At 32.5% G+C, this 27,272-nt stretch overlaps 1 protein-coding gene across 1 annotated transcript; it reads left to right on the forward strand.

Moving 5' to 3' along the window:
• Window positions 1-604: 604 nt before the first annotated feature.
• Window positions 605-26,755, forward strand: LOC106709771 (protein spaetzle 3). Its single transcript, XM_014501645.2, has 7 exons — window positions 605-812; window positions 9,765-10,727; window positions 18,949-19,070; window positions 24,948-25,072; window positions 25,480-25,677; window positions 25,794-25,919; window positions 26,465-26,755. The coding sequence occupies exons 2-7, from the start codon at window positions 9,923-9,925 to the stop codon at window positions 26,619-26,621; spliced, it is 1,533 nt and encodes a 510-aa protein (XP_014357131.1). The 5' UTR covers window positions 605-812; window positions 9,765-9,922; the 3' UTR covers window positions 26,622-26,755.
• The last annotated feature ends 517 nt before the right edge of the window (window positions 26,756-27,272 follow it).

The following is a 27,272-nucleotide window of genomic DNA, read 5'->3' on the forward strand; positions in this document are numbered from 1 at the left end:
CCCATGTTTAAAAGGGTTTTACTACCTAAGGGTATTGATATGACAGAAGAAAACAGATCAGACGAGCATCCTTTGCCACCCGGGCGAAACCGGGGCGGCTCGGTAGTGCGTTTATAAAGCAATCCGCAAAAGTAATACATAACTAAAAATAAATATTAAGATTTAATTAGAAGTTAATTAAGATTAATGTCCATATGTTTTAATATGGATGTTAGATATTAATTACAAGTTTAATTAGTCATTGGGTTACAAAAAATAAATGTCAATATTGCTTTATTCCTTGCTAATTTCTATTTGCTAGATTACAACGAACGAATTACAACGAACTTTCGAGTCACGGAAGGATGTTAGAATATCTTTATAAAAGCAATGACTTATAATCGAGTGTACATCCCTTGTGGAGATGCGGCAAATTTTAACATCATTCAAGTCAATTCGATTCAGTATAATATTCGATTGTCTTCGACACTCCACGGTAATTAGTACCCAACCGGAACATGGACCATCGGAAGTTTATACAGTGTCATTAATACTGGCCGTTGTGGTGACACTTGTGAGCCTATCAGAGAAGTAAAAGGTTCGCGTCACCACTCAGTGGCCGCGCAACCGCTAACGCGAACGGACGCGTTTAAAATTCCATTTTCAAATACAAAGCCCGCCAAATTGTACGAAACGCATCGTCTGATAAAATAACGCAATAAAGTTTACCTCGGTTATAGTCTGTGGAAACCGTACGCGGTTTGTCAAGCAAAATAAACATTACGTTCAGTTTTTTTTTACGTTTGCTCGAAGGCGTAAACGAGGACAATAAGGTAAAAGATTTTATTATGTGATAATTATTTATTTAGTTTAGTAAAACCGCGTCTAGATTGTTTACGTATAATTAAAATTCTTCAAGCGACAACATTTTTAGAACTATGACCTTGGTGTGAATAATTTTAGTGTGTACGTTTTGCTACATTGACTTTTTGATTCAAAAAAGACCAAATTAAATAGAAAATTTTAAAAACACAATTATGAAGTAACTAAAGTAACTGAAAAATAACAGGTTTAATCATTTCATCCGAATGAATGATGGGCAATTTTGAAATAAATTAAATTCTAACATACTAACATTTTGTCATTGACGCCTTTGAACTAAGCTGAGATGCTGTTTGCGTAAACATATGTATTGGCGACACCCGCCTCAAGGTTGTTCCAATTCAACCACTGTTCAGATAAAAACTGCAAATACTTACAAAGCTTGCAAATACATGGTAGTGATAGTGACATTTAATTTTACGCTTCCGCGAGTTTGTCCAGTGACAAATGACACATTTCAGATAACGCACCTAGGAAACGTTTGTATGTTGTCATTCAAAACACTACTTCATACAACAAGGTAATATACGTATTAATTCTTTGAATCCAAATTACATGAAAATTATTTTGTCCTATGTAAGTTCGAGTGAAAAATTTCAAATAAGTATTTAAGATAAAAGACATTTTCTTTGCATACTAGCTGTTGCCCGCGACTCCATCGGCGCGGAAATAAGAAAAGCTTAATAAGTAGTCTATGTGTTCTTCCAGACAATGTTGATGACAATGACATCTGTGCTAAATTTTATCAAGATCCGTTAAGCCGTTCCGGAGATATATTCAAACAAACATCCATCCATCTATCTAAACATTCGAATTTATAATATTATTAGGAAGATTATATTATTAGTAACATATATTTATATATATTATATGTGTACCTATTTTAAAAATAAATGAAAGTGTGAAAAGTGCTTAAAAATGCCTCCTAAAAACTTTCGATAATGACCGGATTCAACTATTGACACATTTAAGACCCACAGCGTTGAAGTGAAATTTAATGGGGATTAGTCTTGCATCATCAAAAATTATCTTCACCTTATGGGTAATGCTACTTTGACCTAAAGTTACGAAATACTTTCGTCTTATTTTTGTATGTTATTTAATAAGACTACCGGAAGTAAGTTGATCTCAGCGAAGTTTATCAACCATCTGACAACTCAGCTCTAAACCACTAATGACCACAAGTAATTAATTTTTGAAACAAGTTGTTTTATTAAATATGTATTTACTTTAAAAGCTAAAAATAATAAAGCTTCTTAAGTGCATTAACCTTATAACATGGCTGGATATAAAAGTGAAAGCGATGTTTCATAATAACGCATCTAAAGGAAGCCACATTCTGATAATGATAAAAGTTCGACGCGGTTGCAGGCGACAGCTTAAAGTCAACGATGCATTAAGATTGAGCAATTAAAGATGCAATTGCATTTTCATATCAATAACATTAAGGTAACATTTGTAATTGTAACAACTGAGCTGTAGTCCAGTACTATAAAGTGGCAAACGAGCAAGCGGACACCTGAATTCACCAAAGATTCTAAGCGACCTCTACAAATAGACATCTATACCAAATTTACCGACGGAAAAGGATATTTTATTTTCCCGTCTCTCCTCCGCCAAAAGCTTAGATACAGACTGATTTTTAATCACTGTTACTACCGACATATATTTAAATATACCGACAATAATAAATATATTAACGGTATAAGATTGTTATTTGAAATTTAAAATAAATATGATGAAATTTATAATTAATATTTTTATCACTTCCTCGCTTACAATTTAATATCCTTACTGTCGTATAAATATGTAGTCTTTGCAAAACTCTCATTTTGCGAATTAATCGTTTTATAAAAATAATTCCAAGTCTCTAGTAAACTAGGTATTCAAAAAACATATAGATATAACGACTGCGAAGGGACAGAAGTAGAGAAGAGAAACCGTCGTCACAAATCATGAGTATTGTTTGGAAGTACAATAGTGATGAGTAAGGGCTTTATTACAAAGATAACGGTGGTAAAAATGATCTCATTTTGTTACAAATTTCAGTCATTAAAAAGCAAATCCCCACTGGTGATTTGACCTATAACCTATTTACAATATTCTGTCTTAAAGACAAATCGTGAGAGTTAACATCGCTGTAGTATAGATGTTTGTCTCATTGACTCAACTAGGTCAGCGCACCTCCTTACCTCTAGGAATATATTCTGTATTTGATTTACACATGTTTATTACTAAGCAAGTAAATATTTTGTCTAAGACAACCAAATAACGAACAAACTTTGGTCAAAGAATTACACTACCATTGTAACATACTACGATAAATTTAAATATTATACAAAATATAATAAAAACTATAGAAATATTTACCTAATAGAAAGAAATATTTAATAACTTAATTGAATTAAATTGGAAAGAATCAAGGTGCCACTAAAATATTTAGTAATAACCGAATTAACAGTAGTAGACGCCAGCAACAACAACATCTGTTGCACGGAGTGGTCGGCTCGACCGGTGTAATACAACGACCACACAGAAGACAGACGTTAAGTAGAAACAATTCCGCGTACCGTCTGATGAGTCCCTTTTTCCTTCCCTCCCTTCACTTACAAAGAACGTTTGGAAAGGGGAACTTGGTTTCACGGAGGAGGTGACGTGTAGAAAGGTGAAGTATTCCTGTGTCTCCTCCTTCGATTAAACGTAGGTAACAGCTCGTAATAGCGCTGCTCATAAACATCTGCAAATGCGGATGTCTATAGTCACCGATTGCTTTGCTGTTTCGTAGAATTCAGGTGGCCGCTTGTTCATTTTCCGAGTCTAATATAAAAAAGACGTATCCGTTTAAGGAAATAGTATAAATTATATTAAAATTTACCTCTAAGTACTTGCACTCAAAGTTATCTGTGTTGCAATTGACGAATTAAGAAAGTAAATTTACATTTTATCGTGCATTTTAAAGTTAAAGTTTATTCATTAATCATGTCCGTGTCAAATTAAATTGCGGGTAAAGAAACTGACAGCTGCATAATCGTCGTGTTAAAATTTTACAACCGTAAGATTTTAATGTCGGTACAATGTATGAAAAAAATATTATTACACTTAAACTTTTTCTTATAATCGTATAATTATAATCGAAGATCTATTTTGCGTACTTTTTCTTCTTACGTCCGTACTTCTTCTACGAATAAGGGCCAATGTGCAAATTGGCAACTTTTCAGGAGAAGCTCTTAAAGTTTCAACCATATAGGAAAATAGGCCGCATAGGTACTTTTACTTTAGCAAAAAATTACATTTTCACCTGTAAATTTTGCTTAGTGCATATTGTTAACTAAACAAAGAGGTAGCTTTTAACACAAAAAAGTAAAAATTATCAAATTGTTACTTTGGTAAGGGCCATACATAGGACATATACATAGGACCTATCGATTCAGTGTATCGTCTCACTAGTGAGGTGTTTAATTCATCAATTGTTTTATATCGTTTTAATTTTTTTTTAAAGATTTTCTATACATCATGATGTGACATAAGTCACTTTTACAAAAGTCCCTTCTGTTCCAATAATCTTCAAGGTCACTTAACGTCAGGAAAGAAATGTTTGCCTTCCTACATAAATAAATATATAATACGATACAAAATAATCAAATATTCGATAATTGCCACCAACATGGTAAAAAGCATATATCTATGTAGCTTTTTAACGACCTACTGATTTATATTCAAAATATTTGAGTGCGAAACTGTAGGCGAACTTTAATGTAAAACAACTCCGGTTGCTATGGTAACGATTACGTTATTAAAATACTGTTGCAAAAATCATTCTAATATCCTATTATAATTTTCTTTAGAATTACGATTGACTCTACTTTGAATGTAAGTTTAGATTTTGTAGTTTGGATATCTATATTTGGATCTATTTTTAGTAAGTATTCTATATTAAAAAGCTAAAATCAGTCAGTATTTTTTTATTAATCTTACGTCAAAGAAACATGAACAAGTTATTATATGATCGTAGCAAAAAGACAGTCAAAAGACAACTTTTTTTTTTATTAATTATAATAAAAAAATGTTCCGACATTCACGGTCATTGTTACATTCCAATGGACTTGTTATATATTCCACTCGTAGTATATAACGGCAAGGTCGTTAGTGTTTTTGCGTATTCATGCTTATATACTAAAGTATTGTTTAATCTATTCTAATTTTAAACAAATCCATTGACATATTTAAAAAAGCAGACTGCATGTTGCACATTATGTTGCTCTCCTTATTTAAAAAAAAAAATGCTTTTCTCAATTCAAAAATAAAAATTACGTCGCAAAAATCAGTTAAGAAGTAAAAAATCATAAGCTGGAAAATGGTAAAAAACAACATTGCAATTGCCCATTCATAGACTCGTAGAGTGAATGACCATTGTCATATTTTTTATTCCGATCCTTTGAACGATAAAAACTTATAAGAACCCAATCGCTTAAGATACATATATCAGCCCATTCAAGTAATAAATTTCAACTAAACATTAAATTAAGTTAGATAATTCAACTAACTTAGTAATCTTGATTTCGAAAGAATTTTTTAAGCAAAAGGCAAAAACTGAACGGATTTTGACACTTCTAAATGACTATCAGACACCTTAAATTTAACTTTTCTTAGATATCTTTATCTTTTATTTATCCCCTGAGCAAATTTTATCAAAATTTTAATAATGAATTTTAATGGCGTAACTTTTGCTATCTTATTATTATTTTTTAAGTAGAGAGATGAAAATATTTGTACGTATTTTTGGCAATGGTTATAAATACGTGTCCGGTACAAAAGGCAGCAGGTCCACCAACTGCTACCTTGATAATACAAAATCACGAGTTGATTAGTCAACTGACTTTTATACGATTGCGTAACTTAATAAAGTCGAACAGACTGTGTTATAATTCTTGATGTTTTGTTCGTTATGTATGATGTCATCGGGCCACTTTCGAAGCTGTTTTTTGCATTCTGCATATCAAAATATACTAAGAGAGATATTTTATGTAAGAGACTGGCGATTAAACTGTGACAAGTGAACGTAATAAATCAATAGTGACAAATAAAAAGAAACATTGGTCTATTTTATAGTTCCACTTCTCTGGATAAGACTATGGTACTAGACAGTATTTAACTGTGGTATATAACCCACAATATCAGTTATTGTAACTAAATAAATTTCTCTTTTTTTATTCTCATCGGTTTTATTATACACTAGCTTTTACCCGCGACTCCGTCCGCGCGGAATAAAAAATAGAAAACGGGGTAAAAATTATCCTATGTCCTTTTCCTGGTTCTAAGCTACCTGCCCACCAATTTTCAGTCAAATCCATTCAGCCATTCTTGAGTTATAAATAGTGTAACTAACACGACTTTCTTTTATATATATACTAGCTTTTACCCGCGACTCCGTCCGCGCGGAATAAATAATAGAAAACGGGGTAAAAATTATCCTATGTCCTATTCCTGGTTCTAAGCTACTTGCCCACCAATTTTCAGTCAAATCGATTCAGCCGTTCTTGAGTTATAAATAGTGTAACTAACACGACTTTCTTTTATATATATAGATATATAGATTATTGTTCTTTCTAAAATGTCAAAAAGTGAAAATCAGTTCACTGCGATTACGTTTTTGAAATTGCATTTCTTGGTATTTACCAAGAAATTCGCTTTAAATATCTACGAAAGCGCATAAGTTTACGTTATGTAAATACCAATGATTAATTGTCGTCCTCAATCGAGTTGATAGTTTCGATTGAAAATTTATGTAACATATCAAAACTGTATTTACATAACAACATATACTTCTTTGATATTTCATTCTTTGTAATGAGATCTAGATTCTAGATTTTTGCCAATAATAGTACAATGACACTATTAGGTTTACAATATATACAGAAGTACATAACTAAACCTTAAAGGGACCGACAGCGAGTTGTTTGAAACTTGAAACATAGATAAATAGGATAGGTAGATATATAACGCAATGCTATTTACAAAGAATGTTGTATTAATGTTTTCCTTTAAGTACACAATTCTTCGAAACGTGTGAAATGAACACCCTAAAGGGTTATAAAAATTCATAGCACACTGCGTCAAAGAATGTTCGCTATGTAAAAGACTATCACGAGTACCGACTAATGTATTTAAATCAAATACAACTTGTTGATATTTACAATCGAAGGGATATTAAGACAGCAATAATATTATTTAGATATTGTGAATGAAAAAATAAAACAGACTTGTGCTTAGTACTTGCGAAAGTTTAAATGGATGGATCAAGTCTATGACACGGTAATAATAATACCGTGAGTGAGAGAGATACAGTTATACCCAATTCCTGCGACGTGACAAAGACAGGGATAACTATCTTCTGTCCCTTTCTGCGTACCAGGCTTTGGGGTTTGTTTGGAACAAAGGTTGTCCCCTACAAACAACCTAGGTTGTCCCTAACAAAGTTTGACATTCGTGCTATTTTTCGAAAAATTGTGAGTACTTAGTGGCTGTAATTGTGCAAAAATATTTTGATATTACAGTTTTAGTGAGATCAAGTGTATAAAACATGGTATACTGCTGTATTGTTGGTTGTAAAAGCCGTAGTCAGCGAAAAGAGAAAAACATAACCTTTCAATCGTAAGTACTGAAACTACGCAGTTATTCACATGTATTCATACAAAATAAGGAAGAAAATACAAACTAGTTGTTCTTTACAGTCTTTGTAATAACTAATATGTTAAAATACGGGTAAAATCAGCTAAAATAAAATAGTATTTTTCGAACATTATGCGCCCAAACGCAGATGTCATTTGTGTCAAATAATATACTGTGGATCTGGGAAACAAGCGGCCATATTAAACTTCTTTTCAAATTGGTTGGTTATAACCCGTAAAAATAATACCACCATCTTGTTGTAAAAATTACCCTGAATTTAGGGGAAATAAATTATAGTATGTATAATGTATATAAATGAAACAATTCACATTTTTATACTATTTTCAACAGATTTCAAAAGGAGTTTTTAATTCTGGTATATGCTGTGTTTTTAAATATTTGATACTTTCTTATCCCGTTGATTTTAAAGAGTATGCTTTTTAATTTGTCCCATGTAAATTTTGTTTCTTAAAAATTACAATCAAAATAGTTTAATATTAAGTAGTTTTACATGTAGTGTTCACTGTAATGATATACAGAGTAATTTAAAATTATATGACTATAATATTGGTATGTTTTTTGTAGCTTTTTATGAAGACTTAGGGCTTCGTGCATATCGAAGAAAAATAGGACATCGTTTGAATGCTCGTCTAATGGACCTAAGACTGAAGAGATGCCGCGCTTTGTTGAAGCGGTACGCGGGAAAAAAATATCGGGAAATTCTTTTTTTGGAGTCACTCAAGACATCCTTGATTAAGGCAGCCGCCGATATTGACATGGACCTCGTTCGTGCTGTGATAGACAACTGGCCGAGCAGATTGAAGGCCTGTATTCAAAATCACGGATGTCATTTTGAATAAACTTTAGTGTCATAAGAATCTATGTTTTGTTAAGTTCATTTTGGTAAATAAATGGTCACATAATGAATAAACTTGTTTCAATTATTTTATATTAAACATGTGACAGAATTTATGACCTGACTAAGTATTACTAAAAAAAATCTGTTTACGTAATCTTAGTCACATAAACAAAAATTACGCATTGTTTTTATATTTATTACGTTTATTAATAACAATTTAATTGGGAATATATAAATTGGTCTATATTAAATTATATCGTAATTATTCATTTTCGGGACAAAACAAATAACTGGTAACCCCAATCCTCTCACTTATATATAGGTATAGTCTATAGTACTCTCTATCTGTCCCTTACGGGTGAACGCGCATGCCATATCTATATAATTCTTCATCTGAGGGATGGATGGATGTTTGTTTGAAGGTATCTCGGGAACGACTAAACGGATCTTGATGTAGAACAAATATAGAACATAGTCAGGAAGAAAATATATGGTACTTGTTAAGTTTTTTTTTTAATTCCGCGCAGAAGGAGTCGCTGGCGACAGCTAGTATCATATAAAAACAAAAGACATATAAACATAAAACCAGTACTAAAAATAATGTTACCGAACAAAGGGAGATAAGTCAAATTATCACTACACATCATAAAATACTACTAACACAGTTTACAGCCGCGTTACACAACAATGTGAATGTTTTTCACTAGTAATTAGTCGTTTAGCTCATATAGCTGTATTGTAAGATTCCCACATACCCGCATCGTGATCAAAGATACCATCGCTCTGAGGCGTGCGAGGACAACGCGACAAATTATGCCGAAATTACAAACTAACATTCACGAATACCTTCCATACAAGAGACAAATCCTTGTATGGAAGTTATGTATTCTACGCAAAGTAAATAAATAATTTTGAATTTGTAGAATACAAATTTAACTGCCAAATTGTAAAACATTATCATTCCTTTCATTTTTCTATAGTGATATCCAGAGAAATAACTATAGGTAACCACCGAATGTTTATAACTCTTTATTATATTAATTATAGTAAAAATAAAATTTATGATGTAATATTGCGCTTATCGTGTTTTCAAGGGTACAAGGTGAAAGGTATTCTAAAGTTGAACTGCATATCTTATGTAGGATTTCCCCGTATTTCGAGTCCAAAACTGTGCGATGTCGACATTCATAAAGAGGCGTCACGATTCTCCTTTCAAACAACCGTGCCATTTGTTAAGTCGCAAGGATGTCAATGAATAAGGGAAACCCAGATATATAAACGTTTGTTTAAACGCTCGTGATATATATATTTATAAACTGGTATATAGCATAAGTAATTTCGAGATAAATTTTAAAATATTCTATTCTTGTTTCAGATTTCTCGGCGTGTCATATAGTGCAATATGCAACAATGAGAAGACGTTCTGTTACGTAGTGGTTGCCTGACATAATTATGCTAATTAATCTGTAACGGTTGTTCAGCTGAGACTTTGGATGTCAACAATGCACTGTAATGTCGAGTGAATATTGAGAAATGGCTGTAGCAAATTTTTCGGTGCCAACCATTGGCGCCGCAACGCCAGCGGTTATAGGCACGACTTCTTCGCCTCTTCACGTCGATCTAGACGATTTACTGTACTCGCCGGAAGACTATCAACAGGAGTACGCTCCACAATATCCTGGCAATGAGCCTTTTTCTCCTCCTCAAAGTCAAGCTCAGCCAAAACGATCGAAGCTAAGAAAGCGAGCCGGGACAGCTTACCTCCCACCTTCTCCACAACAATATGCACAATACCAACGTCAAGATATTCCAGTCAACCCTTTCACTGGTCAAATGCAAGCACAAATGTACCAAGGGAACGCCAGACTCGACATACATGGTGCCAATCAGCGTGTCAACGCACAGTACGACAACACAGGGCAGTACGTCCATGATCCTACTGGAGACTATGACTATGAGCAAAGAAGAGATAAAGACGGTACTCCGCGCCAACCTTATAACCCAGGATACGCGGATAGTCCGTACCCGCCTGCAACTACGCCTGTTCAATCGTCTAGTCGAAGATTGGATGGAGTTCCAAATCAACCAGTTAACAAATTCTTTGGGAATAATCCAGTGACGTCACCGACGCAACGGCCACGAACGGATACGGGGACTAAGAGTGGTAACAGTGGTGGCAGTGCCAATAGTGCGGGAGGTCGGAGCAATGCGAACGCTCCGCCCGACCAGCCTCGCGGGTTTACTAAAGTGGAGACCGGCGGCTCCGGCGGTAAAACACAGCTGCACGCTGTGCTCGACTACGATGATGACGAATATTACGACGACGATTCTGGATCAGGTAACTATTAACTCCTATTTATAATTAATAAGTAGCCACACTTTAAAACGACATCTAAAATACTTAGTGGACAAAGCTAGTGTTTGCAAAGTAATTGTACTGTCCACTCGTAAAGTCAGTCTCGTAATTATAGACGAAATCGTAATAATTTAAGATTTAGTTCTATTGTTACTCTTTATGTATTGGAAAGTTTGCATGACTATAGCATTATATAGTATGAATATGTATTAGCTAAATGACTAAATGCCAGACATCAAATCAGACGTTAAAAAGTCGAGACACAAAGCGGAGCTTGTCTTTTCGATCATCAGTCGACATAGCGCAAGGTCGTATTACGTACAGGTCGTTTGTATTTCTCTCTTGAGTCTACTAAGGATCTCTGGTCACTTTAAAACCAATGCCAAACGCCATACAAACAATGCAGACTGAGGACGCTGATTCATAATCTAATGTCATAGAAGTCTGTCTCTAGCGAACCACATTCAGCTATACAAGGCAATTGAGGATAAAGAACATGCCCCATTTCTGTAAAGAAACGTGATCAGAAATACTCATAAAGTTCAAAGTCAAATTAAATGTTCTTATTCGCGTACATTTCATATGATTTACAATATCAAATGTTAAGGTTCCAAAGCCGTTTTGAAGATACGCGTCATTAAATTGCAATGTGGATTTATGATCCGTAGCACAAGATCAGTCGGAAATATTTAAATATGCTAGATCGGTTATGCTCTTTTGTTTCCAAAGTTTTAAGTACGTATTATTTGTGACGTCACGTGCGTAGTTGCCACCAAGATAGTGCCCTATCGTCCTCACATGGAGGAATCCTACAACCTTTTGAATTAAACATTGAACAAAATAATCGAATTATCCAACGAATTTTTAAGTATATATACTTATTATCAAAATACTTATACACATGATGTATTTGCGTTGCTGATAACGAAAAACCAGTTTTTAATTTTTTTGTCTGTCTGTCTGTATGTGTAATTTCCGTAACGGCTGGTGTGATTTTGAAGGGACTTGAACGGGAAGATAGCTAATGCACGCTGACATATTATTGGATATTTTTCTTTTAATTCTGCGATACTGTAGTCGCCGGCCATCGCTAGTTAAGAATAAACTTGATATTTTTTTTTGCATATTCATGTGTTTTATAACTGCAAATTATCCGATTCCATTTAACAACTTAATACCAAACATTGTAAAGCTTTGTTTATTAAATTGTAAAGCTTTGTTAACAGTAAATGTATTGCATAAATATCAAATATGTTATAACAAACATTTAGATATTTTATTATATTTTATTTTGAACTTCTCTCGAAACAAAGCTTCTATTGGTATTATATTACTATTACGCATTTAATTCTAATGTACGAATATGAACAACGCCATCTAGTTAAAAAAAATACGTTAATTTACTAATAAATATTTTTGAAGTAATTTTACCGTTAATGATGAAGTTGATTAATAAATTCATATCAAGAGTCAACATAGCAAGTTACTTAAGTAAATTATAAGTTATAGAGTATTAGTAATATTCCACTTGTTTTAGAGAATTACTCAACTAAAAAGCATGTTTACATCACAAGCTAACACTAATTTCATAGCTGGCAATACGTCAGCGTCCCCGCATCGCTCAGACGTCGACCTTGGTTTCACTTTCCAACTCATCTCGAGAGGTCATAGTACTTGTACTAGTACACTTACCTCAGAAACGGTCAGTTACCGTTATCCTTATTAAAAACGTAAATATGATTATTACGGTATAAATGTCACCGTAAAATTGTAAATCGTTATAATGTAATCTGACTAAGCTGTTCGAATTGAATTGACGGAATTGATTATCGGAATAAATTTCTTAATGAGCTTTTCGTATTTAGACAATAATTCGGATAAAAAAGTTACCTCTGATAGAGCACATTTCTAATTTGATTTATATAAGTGGTCGGATTATGAAATAAAAATATTTAAAAATTTACAGTGACACATAAGGTACACTTAAAGTAATTAGCAGTTAACATCGACTTTTTGCAATGGTTTAAAGTTTCCTTTAAACCAATTAAATAAATGAACTTCCGTATAAGGGTTGTTTTGATTCTGTAAACGTTTCCGATAACATTACACTTTAAACCTTTTTTTTTCTTTTAAGGAGGTACATGAAAGTTAAAGTTTTATAAGTTTTTTGGAATAACACTCTATTTTATCACTTTCTCCATTTTTCCATTCCATTTCTCAGTATTAACAAGGCATCGTAGCTCGTAGCTCGCCAGTAATGTTAGTAGCGTAGCGTAACAGTATTAATTGCCGCCTTTTCTTATGTTACCTACGTAAGAAACTAGGATGGCGTAGTAATATAAAGTGGGCTTTCGGACAATAAAAGTTTCCACTCTCCTCGGTCCATTCTTTCCCTTCTTTTTTTTTAAATCTTTTTATATTCAGCATCCTTTTAATTTTTGCCTACTAATAAATGATTGGGAATGTTACGACCATTATCTTCTCGCTAAAATATTTTTAAATATTTCTCGCGTATTCGGTTCGTTTATCCTTGCCGCATTGTTGCAATGAACCAAGTACAAGTGGGAACATTAAGCAATATATAGTACTTGAAGTCATTAATCGCCCCGATATATATCTGTTTATTATGTTCATGTATAAATACAGTGTTTACATGGCATTTACAATATCAGCCGAGTAAAGAAGCTTACAGTCTCATAGTTTCATGTGTTATTTGGCGTCTAATTTGATGTTTTTTTATTTTTTATTTTAAATGTGACTTTCTTTTAAATAATCTTTATTAAACTTATCTAAATGGCCTTATATTATTGAAAAACAAGAATATAACACAGGCTCAATACTTTTATAATAGAACTAGAAGTCGCCCGCGACTCCGTCCGTGCATAATTAAAAAAAAATTATAAGTAACCTATATGTTTTTTCAGACTATGTTCTATATATGTGCCAAATTTCATCAATTTTCGTTGATCCGTTCCGGAGATACCTTCTTACAAACATCCATCCATCTAAATATTCGCATTTATAATATTAGTAAGGTTGAAATGTAATTGTTGTAGTTAATTTACAATTAACCTGTCGTTTTTTTTTCCTTATCCAACTGTGAGTAAGACAAAGCGCCATTATAATAGATTGCTTATGCATTTAGAGTACGAAAAGTAAATGACCAATGACCGCAAATACCTTCGTTGCCGCGCCCTTTCAAATACCGACCTTACGACTGCTAGCGCCGCCACCGGACCAGTTTCTTTGTGTTTCAGTGTCGAACATTATTTATTATAGCCTATAATCAAGGTGTGCGTATTGAAATGCACTAGACCCCCTTCCGCTTACATTTAAAACATATACTCAAAGAATTAAATTTCCTTCCCATTTAGGTTTTATTATTGTACAGTAAATAGCTATAAGAGCAATAATTTAACACGTATGTATCTATGTCATTTGACGTCAAATGACACTACTTTAAAAGTCCTCGGTGATACATTCGAGATAAAAACATACGATTAAAATGCTTTGAAATTTAGTTCTTCTATAATTTATAATTTAAAAATTCTATAATTTAAAAAATGTAATCATCAAAGTTTTCCTTATTAATCTAGCTTAGATTAATTAAAATTAAATAAAGGCGAAAAACAAAATTGGAGCAAGCGATTGATCTAACACACTTGCCATTTGTGGTAACACCGAATAGATGTCAACGTGGGCGATCACGTAGGATTTATTACAAAGTATTTATTATTTTATTTTACAACACACATTGTTTATTACTAAGGTAACTAATTAATTATTTTTTACTTACAAAATTCATATACCAGCTTTTGTGCTCTCTTTTTCCAAACATTTAATCGTTTAATTCACACTCAAATTCTTATGAAATTAAAAAATGTAAAACTTTGACATCCTGACATCAGATTTTATATTTATACGACATCGTGGTGCGTTGCAAGCTTGATTTATGATGCGAAGGCTCTATTGGTAGCGGTCTAGTTGTAACGTTCAACTTAATTAATAATGAGACTTGCTTAAGGTCAGTTATGTTTTGCTTACTACTTAGTGCTTGTTCCCTTATCTATAATATGCTATAATCTGTATTAATGTTAAAAGAAGGCAACTTTTACCTGTATACCAATTGTGTACTGTCTTATTTTCTCAACAATAAATTATAAATAAATGTTTACTAGATTTTATAACAAATTCTTATGTACGTAATAATTCGGATACATTTATTTTTGATTAAACAAATCGGATGGCGTAATTAAAGAAAAAAAAATCTCTTTAAATACAAGCTTTTATTACAACTATTCTTCAAGGCAATTCAAACGAGCCCAAACTTGATAAGGATGTGTTCTTATTACCACCTTCCAGCTCCATTATGAGATCAGCACCATGTAATCATAATATTACACTGTCACGCGATTTACACATGTATGCATACTTTCAGCTCAAACAGTAACCGGGAAGTGGATCAAATTTAATTTAACACATTTGACGATAAACATCGGAACTAAAAAAAGCTTGTAAAAAGAAAATGTGTTTCTTGATCGTATAAACGTTTGTCTAAGTTAATAATATGATGCAAACTACATAGAGTGGATACATTGCTAGCTGATACTTAAGCTCTTCACCTTGAGACACAAGATGGCACGTCAAGTAAGACTATTACGTTAAGATCATTAACACAATTACGAAATACAGAGTATACAATTCTACAAGTACAGTTGTGAAGTTAGCTTTAGCGTGAAATAAACGATGTATATTTACTCTATGTTTCAGTGTTATTTCAAATATTATTATTTTTTTTTTACTTTTACGTAATTACACACAAACCTCCTTAAAAGATGTCTAAACACAGCTTAATTTTTTCTGTTCGGAATGAGTTCTAATACTTTCCCGTTTTGTCCTTGAAGTGGATGAATTTTCTTTAATTCCGTTACTAATTAAAACGTTATCTTTTTTATTTTTACCGATAAGGACTAAGTGTGACAACATGTTCTTATTTAATTAGCATATCTTCTGTCGTTTGTTACGTATCCGTCGCGACCGGAAATGTTGCACAATACTGTGCATATCTTGATCCAATTTATGAACATTATATATGAACTCTTGCATACAAAATATTTGTTTATATGGCTTTATGTCTATACTTTATTTAAATTCAGATATTATTTTACAATTACTTATGATATTTATTTACTTTTTTCCGTTAATTACGTTGAAATTAGAAACTCTAATATTATATATAGTAGATTGTTATTGACTATTAATTATTTGTATTGCGTATTTAAAAAAACCCGAAATGAATACTCCGATGCGAAGTTACATTTTTTCAGCGCAGTGCGAAGTAGGTGCGTGAAAGTTGGTCGTGTCAAAATTTTGTCACCTATGCGTTGAAGTCTTTTAACGGACTACATACACTCATTTTTTGAAACCATATCACTCTTTCGCAATATGTTGAAAGAGTTCAGATTCATTATCTGCTTTTGATGAAAGAAGAGGATGTCCAGAAAAGGATATTCACCTTTCCTATATACCTTACCTCCTTCGATATTTCCCCAATAGAAAAGGGTGGAAAAGGAATATTTTTACTTTATTATGAGGTAATAAATCTAAACACTTATAAATATTCGGATGAGCTGTCGGCGGTGTCGGAAGTTAGGTCAGTCGCTGTCGTAATGGATATATGCATTAACATACCTGTTAACATCTAAGTAACAACTTTCAAACTAATGAAGGTTAAGGCACAATTTTACTTATTTTGAACTCACTTATTCTCTTTATAATCTTACTAATATTATAAATCCGAAAGTTCAGATGGATGGATGGATGGATCGATGGATGCTTTTTAGAAGGTATCTCCGGAAGGCCTCAACGGATCTTGATGAAATGAGGCACAGATGTAGAACATAGTCTGGGAGAATGTATGGAGTCGCGGGCGACAACTAGTATTCTTAGTAAAATTATAAATACGAAAGTTTAAATGGATGCTTGTACCACCGTACCACCACGACCGTACCACCGACCACGTAACTTCAGAAAGGCTGAACAGACTTGGATGAAACTTAGAATATGAACAAATTATAGCGCATAGGCTATTTTCAATACCGCGCGCAGTATCGCGCGTGATAACTAGTAACTAAATATTTATGTTAGATATTTCTACAATGGAAGCTTACGTTTAAATCTAGATATCTTATTTAACATTTAGGCACTCAGATACGATGTGGGAGTGCCGTTTTATGTCCATCCGATTGCAGTTTTATGTGTCTATTTAAATACTATACTAATACTTTTAAATTTATGCATTGCCCGTTCACACAACTTTATGGATTTATTCAAACAAAAAGCATATAAAATATATAACGGCGATTGTGTAAGAATATCAAAATGCATTGGTATTAAACCCAAATAAGGCTTAGTTCTCGTTTATACTAAATCATTGTCTCGTTAATGGTACGATGTTAATATAATAGCTGTATTTTATTACATTTTAATGATTAAATTGTTTTAAGCAACGTATTTATTAAAATAAAATTATATAGATGCAACTTCACATATTTATTTCATCATATATGACACATTGTTTCTTTTTTAAATAATCAAAAATTGCGCTACAATGTGCTACAATTATTGTTTGGAAATTGCAAATAATTTCTATTGCATAAAACGATTATAACAAAAACAACAAATAAAATAAAACGGCCAATAAAAAAGAATAAAAATATAATTGAAAAAAATATTCTATTGAATATGTTTTCAATTCAATTAATTTTGAATACAAACAATGCATTAAAATTAAACAATCAAAATCGTACTATGACATTGTTTAGTTTATATATCAGATAGAATATTTTTTCAATTTTAATCAGCAAAAGTTTTCAAGTAAAAAAAGTTTTATTAAAATTTAACAATACTTTTTAATGTGAAACGCGGGCTACAGCTAGTATATTACAATAAGACTAGTGAACGCTAACATAAAATAAAATCTATTAAATTATGTACTATAAAGTACGTTTTGTACCAGTTTTTACATAACGATTGTGTTTAATACAATTACACAGAAATGGTAAACATTTCACAAGGTGACAAAGGGAATGGTAATGACTGGCGATTAGAATGTCCTGTTACCGGCTCTAACATTAATGTTATCAAGTTATCATTCTAATATATAATATATATATAAATTCGAATGTTTAGATGAATGGATGGATGGATGGATGGATGTTTGAAGGTATCTCCGGAACGGCTCAATGGATCGCGATTAAATTTGGAATACATGTAGAACACGGCCTGGAAGAACACATAGGCTACTTAATTTTTTTTTTATTCCGCGGGGATGGAGTTGCGGGCGATAGCTATTACATTATAATTATCACATTGCGTTTTATTCTTTCGCTATTTAGACGAATTCACAGTTTCACGGCTTGCTTGTTTCTCACCTTATAATATTAAAAGACATTGAATGTCTAGTAGGTTTAAAAAGGAGAAATGTGTACCCAGGTACTGAAAAAAAAAGGATAGATCTATTGCTTCATTTTACTACATTACGAGTAAATATATTATGATTTTAATGTATTTGATGAACTTTTAAATGAGTCATATTTAAATCAGTTACTTTTAAAAAGAGCCGAACACTTTCGTAATCAGAATAAAATGATGTGACGCACCCACCACACGTGTCGAAATTAAACTTGCCTCTCAACTAATGACTATTGAAATCAAACATAAATTATACACACACGCACACACACACGTATAAATTGTTTATGCCTTTTATTTACCAGAGACAAAAGTGTTATCACAGACATTAATACAATACTATAAGTAGGTATCTGTAGATGTTATTAATATTGAATGACACATAATGCAAATTAAATAGTAAAAGTTTTGTGCTTTTAGTATTAAAAAAACAATCTTGGGAGAAGAATGTATTTAAAATATTAGTAGAAAAATTTTCATTCAATGTGAGAAACAAAAAAATATTAAGAACAGATTTTTTTTTTCTTTTATTTAACAGAAGTAGCTCAATATAACTTTTTCAAGTTATAATGAGGCTAAACCGTCAATAGATGAAATTTCTTCAAAAGATATAATAAATCGCTCGATACAAAATAAAGAACACAGCAACAAACTATTTTACGTAACTAATTGCTCAACTTTAAAATGCTATTTTTACATCTTTTAACCTTATAAAATTCTAATATTTCAGATTCAGGGCAACCTGCAGTAACACCTTTGCAGGGACCCATACTCCTGCGCAATGGGTCCGTGCCCGTCGTACCGCTCACCTCTTACCCCACAGTCAATAATGGATCATTCTACCAAATACCAGTGAGTCTTCATTCAATCTTAATATAATCAATATCCATTCATTTTATTAAAAACTAGAGAACTGATCAAAACAGCCTTCACGGCAACTATGACTGCAAATGCTAACGTCCACAACATTTACTTGACATCTCGCTCATTTTGCTTGAAAATCTATATATATCTATATATATATAAAAGAAAGTCGTGTTAGTTACTATTTATAACTCAAGATCGGTCGAACTGATTTGACTGAAAATTGGTGGGCAGGTAGCTTAGAACCAGGAAAAGGACATAGGATAATTTTTACCCCGTTTTCAATTTGTTGTTCCGCGCGGACGGAGTCGCGGGTAAAAGCTATTTATATATGAAATAAAAAATTTATAAAATTGTTTTCGTTGTGAAATTTTACGATAATCAATATTTACTTAACAATAAAGCAATTGAAAGGAAAATTAATATTGTCACCGAAATATAACGCTTGCCTTCTCTAAGTTATAATGTACGACCAAACCGAAATGGTGTTTTTAATCATAGTTACCGCTCAATTCTTACCGACTTATATATAAATGTATTTATGTATAAGTATTGTGTATATTTTTAAACTTCAATGAAACATAAATTATGTATACCGAATGCAAAAGCAAGGTGACTAGTTGGTTATAACACATGGATTTTATTACAGTAATTGTGGGAATTAGGTTCATTTATACAATGTTTAACTAGACCAGGTGCAACCGTTAATTTGTAATCGAATAACTGTTAATACACGACAGTATAACAACCCAATGTAGCGTTACAGAAACAAGACAGACCTGAGTAAGCGGGTATCTGCACCAAGTATTAGTAAATACCAAGACAGACATTATAGTACTAGAATTAATTAATAATACAGCATTTTACATTCAACTAGGTCAAAAGTCAGTACTGGAAATAACAAGTAATACTTTATAAATCTGTTAACAAATTATAATTATAGAGTAACATATTTTACCTTACGATTGTAGCTTTAGTAATCATTCAAGAGTACATATTTTTTTACATTACTCTACGTTAATATTACAAGTATATAACTACCCTAAAATCTCTATGAAGTGAGAAAGAGGTTTAATAGTTGTTGAAGCAGACCGTTAGTGTAAATATTTATTGACAGTGAGCGTGATGGTTTTATTTAAAACTATAGGTTCCGTCTGGTGTGATACTGGAACCTTATATTTGTCTGTTTTTAAAGAGGGTAAGATATATGACAATATGTTACAATACAATTGTGATGCCAGTCAAAATCAGCAGCCTTTTCCTAATATAACAGAAATAATAAAGATTACCATTTTAGCAGTCAAGAAACTTGAACCATCTAAAACTAGTCAATTATTTAGGGATTAAATTGGTGTCCCAGATTTGGAGGTTACCATTCAACTGGTTATAGTGAGTCATTTAAATATCTCAACAGCTTCCGAATTTAATCGTTATATCACACTAGTAATTAACAACTCCAATTGTGTACAAAAAATATCGAATCATGCGAATTTATCGAAATATGATTTCATTAAGGCGCTTTGCAGACGGAGCAATGTTCTGACTGTGGCAATTAACAACTGTCTTTTTATCGGTGTGTTTATAAATTTGTGAAAATGGTGAATGGTTTTTAGTTAATTAAAGAACCTATTATGTGCTCTGTGCAAATTGTCATACAACAATTGCAACAATCCCGAATCTTGCAACCTTTATAGAATTCTATCGATTTTTTTTACAGTAACAACAACTTAAATTGCTACGTCTGCCAAACGCCTTAGATGTACATCTATTTCTCTGTACATTACACAAAAAAATGCGTAAATGTTTTATAAATATTGGTGATTCAAACTCGAGGCTTAGATCGTATTACGTCAATTATTTCAATTATTGTAATTACGTGATCTTGGACAATGAATCAGTATCGTAAAAGCTGGCAATGAAAAAGCCGAGGGAAAACAATGATTCACAGGCATTGCAATTCATCAACTCAAATCCTTTACGTAATAGAACTAGCACTATAAGTCTAGCAAATAGGTTTAGTAACAAGTTTCTCTGAGATATTACAATGTGACGATATTTGTACATTCATTACAGAGGTATATGTCATAATACTACAGGTCAAATTTCTTCAAGGATAAATTGACTATTAACATCCAAATACATGTATGAAAAGCAAGAAGGATACTGAATTAAGAATTGAAAAACACATGACAATCCGAGCAACAATAGTAATTGCATAACATCAATCTTCTACATCTCACAAGCAATTTAGACTTCCGCTTATCTATCCATTGCGATATCTTTCAATATATCAAACGAACAAAAATGAAACACAGTTGAAATTGAAACGATAGATAAGACGGTGTAAGAAAGCGTCAAGCCAGGTCGCGCCAGTATAGTTTTGCATCAAAATCGAAAAATGGTGAACAGTAGCAAAACTAGTCTTGAATCTTTTAGTACGTGCCGACACTACTTATTAGAATTGCGACGGCGTTTGCTGGAGCGCAGGAAGCGTCCGTTCGTACTCGCATTAGTCACACGCGTGGGCTTGTTACTGATAAACTTTACGTGACCGATTTATATGATTTATTTCAATGTTTTCCATAACTATTGTCCTTATTTGAATCTGCACGGCAATGTTAGTGCGTTCACCTTGCTTTTATTACTAGTCTAGATAGACTGGTATTGTTATAAACCCATGTCGCTATTCATTTTGATTTCGAGTAGGCATTTACGATTACTTCTTCTGCTTTTCGGCCAACGTTCCGTTTTAACTATATTTTTTAAAGATAGGTAGTTACGTAGGAAATCACGATTTGACAGTAACACGTTTGACAGAGAAGGTGTTTGATTATTCATGGTGATAGAACCTTGACAACTACCGGTCATTCTGATGAAAATATTTAAAGGTTATCTGATTGGTAGTATTACTTCTACTAAATCACTGTAGATTGTATTCACCTTTTTAGACAAGTTTTAGCTATTTTGTTCTTCCAATTCGAAACTCAAGAATTTGATTTCAAATACTTTAAGATGTTGTCACACTCTCCATTCATATTGTTCTTACGGTACAAATACTGTCGCAATTTTTATTAAGATTTTATCCAAGCCCAAATTAATCAAATCCTTGAATATGAAAAAATAGTTTTGGTTGACACATCGTTGATATCCAAATCGCAAAAGCTCACCTCTCACCATCTTGTTTTTGTTTTTCGTTACATTATTATTATATTATATTTCATTTCCTCAACTCAAAAAGTAAACGAACTCATTGTTCGTGAGTCACGCTCAAATGTCACGTTCAGGTACATTTACGTGTATTGAATCTTCGGGTTTTATGTATCGAATAATGCTGAGATTCAGTAAAATCGCGAGTTGCATTGCAAACGAGCAATTACCCCTTAAATTACATAAACTGACACGCGGCATCTTAAAGCTACAATAGATAGATGCGAGCGCAATTTCGCATTAAGTTGAAAATTATTTTTTTTATTCGAATTTGGAACTTATTTTGATCCTAAGACTTCAAGACATTACTACCAACTAAGATCCCTTACCAAAAGCTTGGTAACCATTATCTATGAAATCCTGCAATTAGTGAGCCTACCACATATTTGTATCGTCATTTGTATGTATGTCAAAATTAGTTTGAGATATTTGATGTACTTTACGCTCGATACGCTGCATAAATTTTAATACAAATTTTGTCGATGATACGATGGCGACTGTCGCAAATATTCGTGATAGGTCCACTGTTCTATCACTAATGAGGGAATTATCATTTCGCTCACTTTCAGTTATTTGAAATAATATTTTTTTTTCTCACATAAATGATTTAATTTAATTGATTGGTTAACTTTATGGTGACTTAGAACAAAAAAACATATATCATTATTAATTGTACAAGATTTTAATTTAATAAAGCATGTGCGTACAATTGCTATAAAAATCAATTAGCATACGAATGGTGCGAAAGAATTTTTATTGACAGTATTAGTGAAACTTTAGGCGTCACCTATTTTTACCATAAAATAATCCTGGCACATCTAATGGGTCAACAACCTTATTCAGATATTAAACATTCTAAGCTACACACTGACCTCAAGTTACTTGGACCCAGAAATAAAACATATTTAATATTAAAAACATATTTTTCCGTGCTTAAATTAATAAAGTTGTATACGATAAATACTAATTAAAAAAAATTAATACGTACAATTTTAATTTCCATGATTACAGTCTCTTTAATGGCCAAAAAAAGCCAGACTCATATCTTTTATCAGTATTAGATAATCTAACATCATGAACAAATAAATTTTAAAACAGCAAAAATTATGAAAGTTTTCTGGATCAACTAAATATATCGCAGGGGGTACGTAATGTTACTAATATTATAACTGCAAATGTATAGATGGATGGATGGATGGATGTTTGTTTGAAGGTATCTCTGAAACGGCTCAACGGATCTTGAAAACATTTGGCACATATGTAGGACAAATACTCGAAGAACACATAGGCTCTACTTATTACGTTTTTTTTTTTAATTTGCGGATTCGAGTTGCGGGCGACAGCTAGTTAAATATAAATCCATCAACAACTATATGTATAATATGCAAATCTTATTCCATCTATGCAAGGTTAATGACATATATGCATTTAAAATATACACAAATAATGTTATGTTGCCAAATAAAGACATATTGCCAAATATTTGCGACGATCTAGTTCGACTCTAAAAATGGTTAAATTGATAGCTAATAAATGATCTGAGTCCTGATCGCGATACATAATAATAAGCTGCAGATAATAAAAATATTTATTCTGCATAGTCTATTGTGGTGGTTACAACTTTGAATTTAAACTACCATTTTATGGCTGTCATTTATGCACGACGATGTTCTACATCTAGACATAATATCAAATGCTTACGTGTTGGCTAATATATAAAATATACTATTTTTTTATTGTAACTAAGACGTCAGATTCAAAATGGCAGCAAAATCGCGGGACGAATCTAACGATATTAGTCATTGTTCATCGTGGCGTGGCGAGATTAACGCCTTTTTTCGGTAGCTTGTTACTTGCTAAGTTGTTTTGAATAAATTTAGATAATTAGCAAACTATACGGCAGTGGGTCGCCGTATAACATGGATTTATTAATCTCATATCGTAACATAGTAAGTCCACTTCGTATAATTTTTGTTTTATTTGATATTTTTTTCTGTATCACTTATAATTGTCACTTCGTCTTCGCATCGTAATCGTATTGTTTATTTTTTAAACGAATACGGTATTGTATTGAAATAACCTACTTACTATACCGTGATTAGAACGGTAGAATGCAAAATTTTGTATTTACATAATCAATTTTTTTTATACACACTTGAAACAATGCCTTTGCCTGTTGTTTTTTTTTAAACTATAAAACTTTACACGCAACTCGAATCGCAGATAAATTGTTAGTAGCTTCTTGTGCATAATTAATTGTCGAGTGTTAAGATACTGGTAGTACATACAATGGCGCCAATAAAATTTGGTAGTCTAGGATTCAAGGCCCAGATATCTTGTATGAATTTGTTTCCGTGTTTTGTACTGTTACGAAATTATAAAACTACACACTGACGTATAACCTGGTATTTCAAACAAAGTTTTTATTACGTACTAGCTTTTACCCGCGACTCCGTCCGCGCGGAATAAGAAATAGAAAACGGGGTAAAAATTATCCTATGTCCGTTTCCTGGTTCTAAGCTACCTGCCCACCAATTTTCAGTCAAATCGATTAAGCCATTCTTGAGTTATAAATAGTGTAACTAACACGACTTTCTTTTATATATATAGATAGATTTATCGATATGTTTAAAATATTTCTTTATTTCTATTTCTCAGATCCTTTGGACAGCATTGTCACTCGCACTAGGCTATGAGCTTCAAGGTCAAATAATCCGAGGCGTTCCGTGCGTCAAACGAAACTTTCAACTCTATTGTCCCACCGCTGGCAACACCTACCCTATGTAAGTATAATTATATTCGCATATATTATCAATAGTATTAACATAATCGAAAGTTTGTATGGAGAAATATTTTTCCATCAGCACAATCACTTAAGAATTATTTGTTAGTAATTTTGGGTTTTTTTGTTTTTTTTTTAGTATTTAGTGTGTAGTTATTTTTATATATTTACTCAGTTACACGTTTCCTACATCGCGAATAACAAAAAAATATTAATAAGACAAAAGTACATGGGCCTTTTAGACGAAAACCAGTGGAGTTTTTTTATATGCGTAACACAAATTAATCCACATCAATGTTCAATGTCAAATACGCAAAACATTATGTTTGTGTAGAGGCTCAAAACTATAATTTATAATATGATTAAGGCGTTCAATTGCAATGATATATAGTTTTCTTTATATTTCAGAGACAAAATAGAAATGTTCATAGATGAAAATAAAGCCTTAATAAAGAGGATGTATGGGTCGTTCTCCATACCTGGGGGCGGGCGAGTGCGACGTGCGCCGGGAGTGCCCGACATGCACTCCGGTGACTCTTACTTCCGCCACGTGCGGCAAGCATCAAAGTCCACGCTGCCCGACCCTCAAGTCAATAACACTGGCCGGTACGTAAATAAAAACATCATGTTTAATTTAAAAATACTAATACTCCCAACCGTGAGTTTGAACATCCATGTGATCATTAATGTCGGTAATAACCAACTCTTTTCTTACATTCCAGAATAGACGCGTGTCAAAGCAAAACGGAAATAATCACTCCATATTGGGCGTTGAATTCGGCGAAGAAAGTGAGAGCCATTGTAAATACAATGCACTTCGAACAAGCTATACATCAAGAAGTTTGCAGGTAATGCATCCAGAAAATAGTGTCTGGATAGTGTGTATATATCATTAGATTGCACTTTATTTATGTACTAACGGGTCCGTCTGTTTCTTAACCAGCAGCCTTTTTTAAAATGCTCAATACTACTACGGTGGGCACGTTCGAAATGCATAAATTTTGACTTGTAACTAGCATACTGGGCGTGGCAAAGGTGTCCAAACTCGTTTAAAGGTCCATTGCGTAGCGTGGGTGAGAGGATCCCGATTGACCAGTTATTTGTGTAATTCGTGTCTAATCTATCTAAGCTATTCTTTGACATTTCGTTTATGACATCTATTGCTGGTGAATTACGTAGCCTTTTTTATTATTCAAGCGTTTAACTGAAGAATATAATAGGCACCTAAAACCGAAAAGCTGTACGAACATGAATGCATGTTAAAAATGCAAGAGAGAGTGCTAGGACCGCGCTAAATGGATATCTGTAATATCTGTCTACCCCACTGAGTTACAGGCGTGAGGTGTGTTGTCATAGTAAAATAGTAATACTTATTATATTTTTTATTTTCCAGTAAGAAATCAACGGCTCGTTGTTCCGGCGACTGCAGTTGTGAGCAGAAATACAAATGGCATCGTTTGCTCGCCTACGACCCAAGCAACGATTGCGCGGGCATATTTATGGACTGGTTCCTATTCCCATCGTGCTGTGTGTGTCAGTGCGATCCGTAAACTATAAAATAATAAAAAATGACACGACAAAACTGCTATATAATTGCAAACTGTAGAATCATAGCAAGTATTTTGTGTTTCTTTGATACAGTTAATTTTTTCCACTGCCGAAAAACATATAATATATAAATAGCAAGAGTTATTTCTTAAACTCGATACTATTAAAAAAACAACATATACAACATTTGATACAATGACGTTATTCAATGGATTGAGTGTTCCATAATTATTTTTAAATGTGATTAAGATATTCTAAAGTCTAGATACTTTTTGTATTTATAGAAAAGATTGTCTTCTTATTTATAATATAACTTTTAATGTTTACTTTTTGCGGAATACCTATGAGAATAAGAAATAGTACAATACACTTTATTTGCTTGCTATGTTAAAGTGGAAATTAACGGTAACTATTAAAAATATTGATTATATTATTTAAGTAATATAAAATTATAGTTTTAAATAGCCATGAGGACTATTGTATTGCCTTTATACTTGTTAAAAGCTGATTGTAGAAAATCTGAAGTAAAGTAGAAATTTTAGTTAAATCTTGATCTGTTTTTGTGTAATGAATATTGTAATAGTTTAGTAACTTTCATATTTTTCCTATAAATTTAAGGATAATAAACGAAATATGAGATTTATTTTCTTTTA

The sequence above is a fragment of the Papilio machaon genome, chromosome 15 (genome assembly GCF_912999745.1).
Source record: "Papilio machaon chromosome 15, ilPapMach1.1, whole genome shotgun sequence".
NCBI lineage: Eukaryota > Metazoa > Arthropoda > Insecta > Lepidoptera > Papilionidae > Papilio > Papilio machaon.

Bases quoted from the DNA above. Each gene is read 5' to 3' on its own strand.
- LOC106709771 (XM_014501645.2), top strand. From the start codon at position 9,923: ATGGCTGTAGCAAATTTTTCGGTGCCAACCATTGGCGCCGCAACGCCA. The intron at 10,728-18,948 runs GTAACTATTAAC...CTAATATTTCAG, and splicing joins CGACGACGATTCTGGATCAG to ATTCAGGGCAACCTGCAGTA. The intron at 25,073-25,479 runs GTAAGTATAATT...TTTATATTTCAG, and splicing joins GCTGGCAACACCTACCCTAT to AGACAAAATAGAAATGTTCA.